The 9116-nt window shown below is 38.1% G+C and overlaps 1 protein-coding gene across 1 annotated transcript; it reads right to left on the bottom strand.

Annotated features, from left to right (window-relative positions):
* Nucleotides 1-8280: 8280 nt before the first annotated feature.
* On the bottom strand, nucleotides 8281-8879 carry LOC143613725 (putative protein FAR1-RELATED SEQUENCE 10). The gene is made up of 2 exons (XM_077087363.1): nucleotides 8703-8879; nucleotides 8281-8622 (listed from the first exon to the last, which is right to left on the bottom strand). The coding sequence occupies exons 1-2, from the start codon at nucleotides 8877-8879 to the stop codon at nucleotides 8281-8283; spliced, it is 519 nt and encodes a 172-aa protein (XP_076943478.1).
* Nucleotides 8880-9116: the final 237 nt, after the last annotated feature.

Raw genomic sequence — 9116 nt, forward strand, 5'->3', positions numbered from 1 at the left:
ACCCTCCAAACTTGTTTTTATCCCTGGTCATAATTTATTTAAATCAAAACTCATTTTTAAATAAAGCATCAAAGTGTACCGGTTACCTGTTAGATAAAGCTTTTTCCCAATCCTTTAAACCCTAATCTTTCCCCATAAATACCCACCCATCTCAGCCATTTTCCCCTACACATTTTCACTCTTCTCTCCCAAATTGTTTGAACCTGCAAGTTGTTCTAGCTAGTTTTACTTAAGTTTGACTTTGTAAGTCAACGGAACCGAATCTTGCATTTCAAACCTTCTCGGGTATATGTTTATGATATTTTCAGTTTTCATATGTTAATTTATGTTAAGAAAACCATTTTCATCTTTGTTTAAGTTTTTTGGCCCTTCAAACACGTATTTATGCATTTTAGGCCCGTTTGGGTCGTTTCGGAAAGTTTACTCGCTTAACTTTTTTGTTTGAGTTTAGATCTGGAAATTTTACATTATTTTAGTTCTATGGTTTTGGACATGTGGTAACCATCCTCGGTCTCATACCGAGTCAAGGACCGAACCAAACTGAACACTCGTTTAAACACTTTAATTAACTTTTAAAAAACCATGTTGCATGAAAACATTCTAGAACTGCGTTTTACTTTATATTTTAGTTCTATGGTGTTGGACATGTGGTAACCATCCTCGGTCTCATACCGAGTCAAGGACCGAACCAAAATCGAACACTCGTTTAAGCACTTTAATTAACTTTTAAGCAACCATATTGAATCAAACACTTTAGACCTAAGTTTTTCTTCATATTTTAGTCATTATATGGTTGATATAGAAGTGTAGAACAAACCTTGGCTTGAACCTAACTTTCAAGTAAAAACCGAGTAAAACCGAACAATTGTTTTAACAAGTTAGTTAATGTTCAAACCACCAAAAGTTCAACTTATCTTTTTAGTTATGTTTTATTTTATATTACTCATGTTACTTAAGATTTTGGAAGTGTTAGAACAAATCTTGGCTTAATCCACAGATCGATACTTGGTTCTTACCAATACTACCACATATATGATAGGTGCACTTGCCTATTTGTTTGTGGTTTAGTCTTGGTAGAAATCATTTTTATAAATTTAAACAAGGTTTTGTGTGAGTCAATATCAACTCCTAAGCACCATTAGTAAACAACACGACAACACCACGCTATACACACCATATGTCAATTGATAAATAGATGATAATTGTCATAGATAATTAGGTTTAAGCATTACATTGACCAACATTTAAATAACAGGGCTAATACATTTTCATTGAACAAAAGTTGAACTACCAGCCTAAAGTTAAAACATGACATATAAATGAGTACAAGGCTAATAATTTATTTGCATTACATTGACCCTCAATTGAACTACGAAGCTGATACATCTTGAATGCAATTAACATTGCAAAAACACCAGTCCATGTGAGTATCAAGTACTCATTTAATCTCTTAGCTTTAGATTCAGCTTGTTTCAGGGATTCTTCCATCTCGTTCTTAGACCTCAACAAACCAGGTATGATTATCCTTGCCCTTCACATATCGGAGGGTCAAACCAACCGAGAAACAAACATCTTGATGAATGAAATACAAACCATAAGCATATGAAAAAGGTATGATTCTATAAATCAGATTGAAATTACCTTGTCAGGACAACCATAAAAGTTTCGGCCAGGATTCCTTTCCGTCCAAGATGTTATTAAAATAGCTTGCTCGCCACACTTACAAAGCTTCATCATCAATCGTTCTTCTCGAACCCCAATTTAGATGGTATATTGAAGCCCTAATTTAGATATGAGATAAAACTTGAATATCGAGGTGTTATAACAGGCTAGGAGGAGGAAAGAAAAGGGGCAGGGGGAAAGACCGTTATGCCCATCATGTTTTATGCACATGTGGCTAGTTAGCGGGAAGAGTTAATGGGTGTTGTGTTAGCTTAAAGGACGAAAACCATGGCAAACATGCAAATAAAGGACGAAGATTGAAACTCATTTTGAAAAAGGATCCACTACATAATTTATGTAATTCAAAAGTCAAAATTTGTAATTTTTCCAAACGAACCTTTAAAAGCTCTCGGGCTGCTCCCTATATCCTTTCAAGCCACCAGATTGCTTTATTTGTAAATTGAGTTTTCTCGTGAATTTGACTCGAATTCATGGGTATGGGTCGTACCAAACCCAGATAGCCTTTAAATGGGTTATAAAATCTCATTAAATTAAAAATTAATCTCATCAAATATGTGATATGAAAATCCTATAAAATAGGGATATACTAAAAATCAATATCCGATTTTTTAAAAAGATATTATTTATAATTAAGAAACAGTTTACTAGTAAAAAATAAGCGGGTCATGGGACTCACAAAACTCAGATAGCTTTTAAACCGGGTTATAGCATCCTATTTATTTGTGAAACATTTTCACTATCAAACCCTAAGTATATTGTTAACTTCTTTAACAATAAATAATACACACACACACACACACACACAAACACACACACACACACACATATATATATATATATAAGAAACGAATAATGTGAAACAATTCCTGTAATACAGGAGATAAAAGCTAGTTTATGAGATATAAAAGTAAAAGTGTTTTGGTGGGAAAAAAATTGTTAGATAAAACATGGTGATGGCATGTAGCAGAATTATTTTCTTTTATTAGAATATGTAGATGTTGTTGTAAATGTAGATATTACTTAACCTTTTTGTAAATCTAAAAACACGTACGGCTTCTGTTTTTATTTATTTTCAACAATTTGATTTCAACTTTATTAAAACAGAGTTTTTAAAATATAAATTGTATTCTTTTAATATCGTTCTATATAATATCAGTGGTTCACAAACTTATCATTATATAAAAAGGGTTAAGTTATTCTACGAAGGAGGAGAAAAATGAGAATGGTGAGAAGGATTTATAGCTACACAAAAAAACCCCTTAAAAATTAATAAAAAAAATCGTAACTCAAAATTTAATAAAAAAACGAAAAAATTAAAAACACAAAAATATTCCACCGTCTTCCTCGTTCTAAAAAAAAGACGCAATGTTGAGGGAAAAAGATAATTGTTTCTTTTTGTTTATCATTGTGTTTTGTGTTTATTTTCGTCGTTGATTGTGTCTTTTTCCTTAACATTGTGTCATTTTTTTTATATTGTGATATTTTACTCAACATTGTGTTATATTTGTTCGGCATTATGTTATATTTTGCGATCTATTGTGTCTTTGTTTTAGTTATCATTGTGTTTTTTGGTTTATTTTCGTTATTGTGTCTTTTCGTCGTTTTTTAATGGGAATGGCAGGGGATACATTTAATTTTTAATTTTTTTTTTGTTTTTTATTTATATTTTGAGTTTTGATTTTTTATTATTTTTTTTGAATTTTTTAGGGTTTCTTGTGTGGTCACAAGTCCTTCTCGCACTTCTCATTTTTGTATCACTTTGTATTTTAACTTTTCCCTGTATAAAATTTATACACTTTTTATACATATTAAATAATCATAAACCATATACATATAATAAAAAGCGGGATTAGCTTGAGTTACGAATGTGAGTGAAATTTGTATTGAGTTAAGTCGTATAATTGGAAAAGAAAAACACTATATTTTTAATTTAAAAGTTGGGTTGTGAACTACACTTTGGTTAAAAAAATTTATTGAATTTAAATACTCTCAACTTTCACTTGTTGACTGAGAACACTCTCAAGTCCTAACTAACGGAATTTTCCCACCACTTCCAACTTTCACCTTGTTTTCTCCTAGCACTCCTAAACTAACGCGACACTAACTTCGTTAGTTTTATTGTTGATGTGACATTTTTGAAAATGATTTGGCTTTTAAAAACATTAAAGAACTAAATCAATAAAAAATTAGAATAACCATGGAACCACCAACCATCATCACAACTGCCACCATGAAACCGCCACCGTCCACACCATGGAGCCACTACATCGCATCCCCCCCCATCAACTATCAACCATCGTCAAAACCACATCATCACCGTCACAAGTCACATACCCACTATCTACCATTAATCACCACCACATAGCCGTCTTGAGCACTACTACCATCGTTGCCCTCTCAAAATCAACACCGCTACCGCCCCAATCGATCGAATGTCTTCACCACAATGATCATAACCCTAACAATATCCACTGTCTTCTTCCTTAGTCACAAACCCTCTACAGTCGCAATCGAGCCCCTCCCAGAACCCAATTGCTACAATCTAAGCTCGGCTACTATTGTTGTATGTTATAGGTCTATGAGGGTTAATAGACGAAAAATGCGCAAAATGTGGTTGTAGATGTGGTCAGAATTGCAGTAATTTATGTTGAATTAAGTGTGAAACTGAGTAGGAATTTCTTGAAATTAAGTAAAAATATGTTTAAAACGAGTGTTAAAATAGCGAATGAGATGATTGAATCATGTTGTGTTTCTAATAATTAAAAGCATGAAGAGTGAATTGCAATTATAGTGATGAATATGAGGGAGATTGGGGGAATATTTGAAGAGACAATGACTGATAATGTTAAACCAACAATATCTACGAATATTTTTGGCGGCTATATTGTTTTAATATTGTGAATATTAGGTTGTCAATATTAGACAAAATATAACTGCCAAAAATACTCGTAGATATTGTCGGTTTAACAGTCCCTCGTGATAAAATGTCTGCTGCATATGTTATTTGAGATAAAAACAAACCCATTTTTTGTTTTTCGACGACAATACCGAGGAAATGGTGTAATTTACCAAGGTCGGTCATGTTGAATTCGGCAGATAACAATTCGATGAGGCTATTCAGCGCTAGAGGCTGTGAGAATAATTTCATCCACATATAAGAGTAAATAGGCCATCTGGTTACCCTTTATATGAATAAAGGCGTGTCACAACACTGCTTTTGAATCCACATCTCGAGAGAGATCCTGCAAACCGTTGATACCAAACCCGTGGGGCTTGCTTCAAGCCATATAGAGATTTGTTAAGTTTACAAACAAACCTAGGGTGTGAGGTGGAGGTGAACCATGGCGCCTAGCGGTTGAAAGATGCACACGGTTTCTTACAATCAATATTAACAACCTAATATTCACAATATTAAGACAATATAATTGTCAAAAATATCCGTAGATATTGTCCGTTTAACAGATAAAACCTCATAGCGGTTTGGTTTAGATGATGGTGTCAGAGGGACAATGGTGGTTTGAGGTGGGTGGTGATGTTGGAGTTGGGTTGGGAGGTGGTGATGGAATTAGAGTTTTATGAAAAAGAAATATAAAGTAGTGGTGTGGGATCTGTATTTAACGGAGTTAGTATCATGTTAATTTAAAAGAGCCAAAATAAAACAAGGTGAACATTTAGACTGCATTCTTAATTTTTTTTATTTAAGGGTTTAGAAAAAAAAAAGATAAAACATTTTTTCTTGAGTTTTTTTTTTTTTTAAGAAAGAGAATGGAAAGAAAAGTTAAACTTTTTTTTTCAAAACTTTCCAGACAATGGATTGATATGAGGAAACATTTTGGTCAACAATTACAAGACGTGTAAAGGAAAAACTCATGCCGCCGCTTTTAGAAAGAAAATCGGATTTTCTAGGGACACTGCCCTGATTGCTAAAACACCGCCCTATACGCCGTGTATAGGGCTATACGCGGCGTATTGGGCGGTGTTTCTGGAAAACACTGTGTACTGCTGTCCAGACAGCTCCGCTACCCAACTGTTAACAAGCCAGTCGATCTGGCGCAACATCTGGCTCATCCGCCAGTCTATCTAGCACGACATCTGCCTCATCTCCAACTCAATGACCTCCAATCTAGCGTCGGTGGCGGGACCCAGACGCACCGCGCGATATGTGCGTGGAACGTGCTGCGTCGGCCCCTAACAACAAAACAACAGAAATACGTTTAATACGAAGACGAATTAAAAGAAACGATAAAACGATAATATATTAAAACGTACCTGAGATGCACCCGGATCCTCACGTCCGTCACCCGTCCGAATCCCCTCCGGCCCCCTCCCCCGCGTCGACAGGATCATGGACAAGCTCCACCTCTGGTGCCGCAACCGGAGGAGGCTCAACTAAAGGCACCGGGATGTAAGGCACACGTGCCCCAGCCTGGCCACCAATTGGTCGTACGAGCCGTTGGGCCTGGTGAACGAATGCACAATGTGCATTCCGCCGCAACGGACGCGGTCCAGCTCGCTCGGAGGGGTTGGATCGATACGCAGGCCGTCCACCAGGGCTCCATCGCCTAGAGATATCGCAAGCTGGGTGACGTATCCACCACCCATTAAGGACCCTCGTCCCTGCCTGAACTGGTAGGCAACAAAATAGTCTGCAAACCCCCTAGCGAGGTTGCAGTGCGTGTGAGTCAGCAGACACCTCAAAAAAAAAAAAACAGGTCGCGCATGCTGCAGTGCTCCGCGCCCTGATTGCGACCCGCGATGGACGTCGCAATCAGCCTGTGTAGGTAACTGTGTAATATAAGATAATATAATTTATTAACAACAATAATAATATAATATAATATAATATAATATAAAATTATATTATATATTATTATTAATATATGTTATTATATTACGTTATATTAAATAATACAATACATTTTAAGAACGTACCTGTGCAGCGGGTCCCTAATAGCGGAGACCTTGGACTTGGTGTCCAAGGGCCTATCCCCAAAGTCGTGATTGCTGATGGCCCTCCACCATACCCGCAGGTCGTCCTCCGACATCTGGTGGATGCTCTCCCTGTATATCGGGCTGGTCACCTCCTGCTCGGTGTAAAAGCCAAAAGCAACCGCGAACTCCTCCATGGAGAGATGGACGTCCTGCCCGAACATGCAGAAGGAAACCTCCGACCGTGTCGTATCGGCGCCTGGCATCCTCATCGGAATCTCGGGCGTACCAGACGCACGGGGCCTGCAATAATATAATATAATATAATATAATATAATATAATATAATATAATATAATATAATATAATATAATATAATATAATATAATATAATATAATATAATATAATATAATTTAATATAATATAATAAATATATTAAAAACATAACAACGTGGAGTAAACTTACGTAACGTGTATCGTGGAGTAAACCTCCAGTGTCAGCTCCCTGTGCCCTGATAGTGGCATACTGAAGCACCGACTCCAGGGCGTATCCTATCCCGATGTACTCAGCCGCCCGCTGGTGAGTGTCACAGGACTCCAAAAATGACCAGGATATAATTGTGTTAGGAAACGGGAACATCTAGCGTAGATGAGTGTATCGTGTGTGGGCGTCTGAACCCTCAGCGAACTGCACATGAACGTAGGTGACCAAGATGTCGTCACCCTGTGGGGGTCCCCGGCCTCGGCCCCCGCCCCGGTCTCGGCCACGGCCCCGCCCCATCTGCTGCTCGTACTCCTGGTCGATCTCGTCTTCAATCTCATCGTCCCCAAACTATAATAATAACAAATAATAATAATTATAACAATAACAATTACAATAATAATAATAATAATAATAATAATAAATAATAATAATAATAATAATGTTAACAAATACTAATAATGAATATTAACAATAAAATGGATAATGTTAATAAATTAAAAAAAATGGTGGTCGCATGAAGCGCCGCCGTCACGAATCTTGTGTATCAAGTCATACTCGTTCACAAGTAGACCCAGAGTGTGAATCGACACCCTGTTATTAGCTTCTTCAACCAAACGTGCTGTCGATGTCCTTCTATGACCTTGGAACGGGAATCGGGAAAAGATTTACCGATCTCTTTCATCTGCGAGTTGACCATTTTAAGAATGTGCCTGGCAATTGTATCGAGCGAGTTGTTGCTTCCATTGAGGTACCTTTTCAGATTTGTGTGCTGGCTCTCAACTCGGTTCGTCGTAGTTTCGCCGTAGTTTCGGCGTTGATCGATCTAGCATGCTACAAACTTGTGTCTGTATGGATCCAGCCAGTTGTTGCGAATGTATTGCCAGACCTCTGAAAAATAAAGGGAAATGTTATTAAGACGTATGTTTAGGCTATTAATAGTTGTTATCCCGGTACGAAGGACTCACCTGTTCTATCGTCCTGTATGGCTCCATGTTGATACGACAGTTGTCGTAGTCCTGTATCGTCGGAGACTGATACAGGACCTTCCACCAGTACACAAAGTCCTTCCCCATATCCGTCCTATATAGGCCCTTAAATTTTTTCCTTATATTCTCGGATATGTGCCACCTGCATAAATTTTTGGTGGCATTAGGGAAGACCGCGTCGCAGGCGTTCGTGAGGGCCTAGTCCGCGTCAGTCAGGATCACGAATGGCTCCATGCGGTCATCGAGCATTTTTTTAAGTTTCTCCAGAGCCCAGGTGAAGTTCCTCTGTCGTTCCCTGATAACAAACGCGGTGGCGATACAAAACGACTTTGATGTCGACGTCACACCGATAAACTGAACCAACGGCCAGTCGTACATGTTGGTGTTGTACGTCGTGTCAGTCATCAACACCTCGGGGAACGCACGCCACATCTTATGCGACTTATTATGACAGAAGAAAATTTCCTCTGTCCTGTCGTCGGTATCGCTCTCCCGGGGATAGAACGTGAAACCGTTGCTTGCGAGAAAGTTTTCCAGCGCCTGCATTGGATGAAATAAAACTTTAGTAAATATTCCAAGCACGGCAAGTACACATTAAAACTACAAATGTTTTGAACTACCTTCATAGGGGTGTCGCCTAGTAGCCCATCCCTCCTAATCTTGGCGGTGTGGTTGTATATATCTTTTATTACAAGTTGCAGACCAGGAAACTTTTCACGGAGGGCTGCTTCGATTTGTTGCGGCTTAACACCGGTCCTGTCTAAACTCTCAACCATATACAGATGGTCGCTGTTCATTTTTCGAAAAGACGTACACCCCTCCTCGAATACAACGGGATCGTGGTTGTGAGTCTCGTTTACCACTTGAACCCTCCAACAGGCACCCCTTGAGTCGTACCTGCCTAGGATCTTAAAGGGACAACATTTTTTTATGCTGCTGGTACGTCTCATCGTCACCTTTATTTTGGGTTCGCCCCCACGATTGCATGCAAGGTTCACAACGTTTTTCCTTGACCGCTGGACCACAACAACAAA

The sequence above is a fragment of the Bidens hawaiensis genome, unplaced genomic scaffold (genome assembly GCF_021521415.1).
Source record: "Bidens hawaiensis isolate Kalapana, Puna unplaced genomic scaffold, B.hawaiensis_p1.1 tig00038088_1, whole genome shotgun sequence".
NCBI classification, from domain to species: Eukaryota; Viridiplantae; Streptophyta; class Magnoliopsida; order Asterales; family Asteraceae; genus Bidens; species Bidens hawaiensis.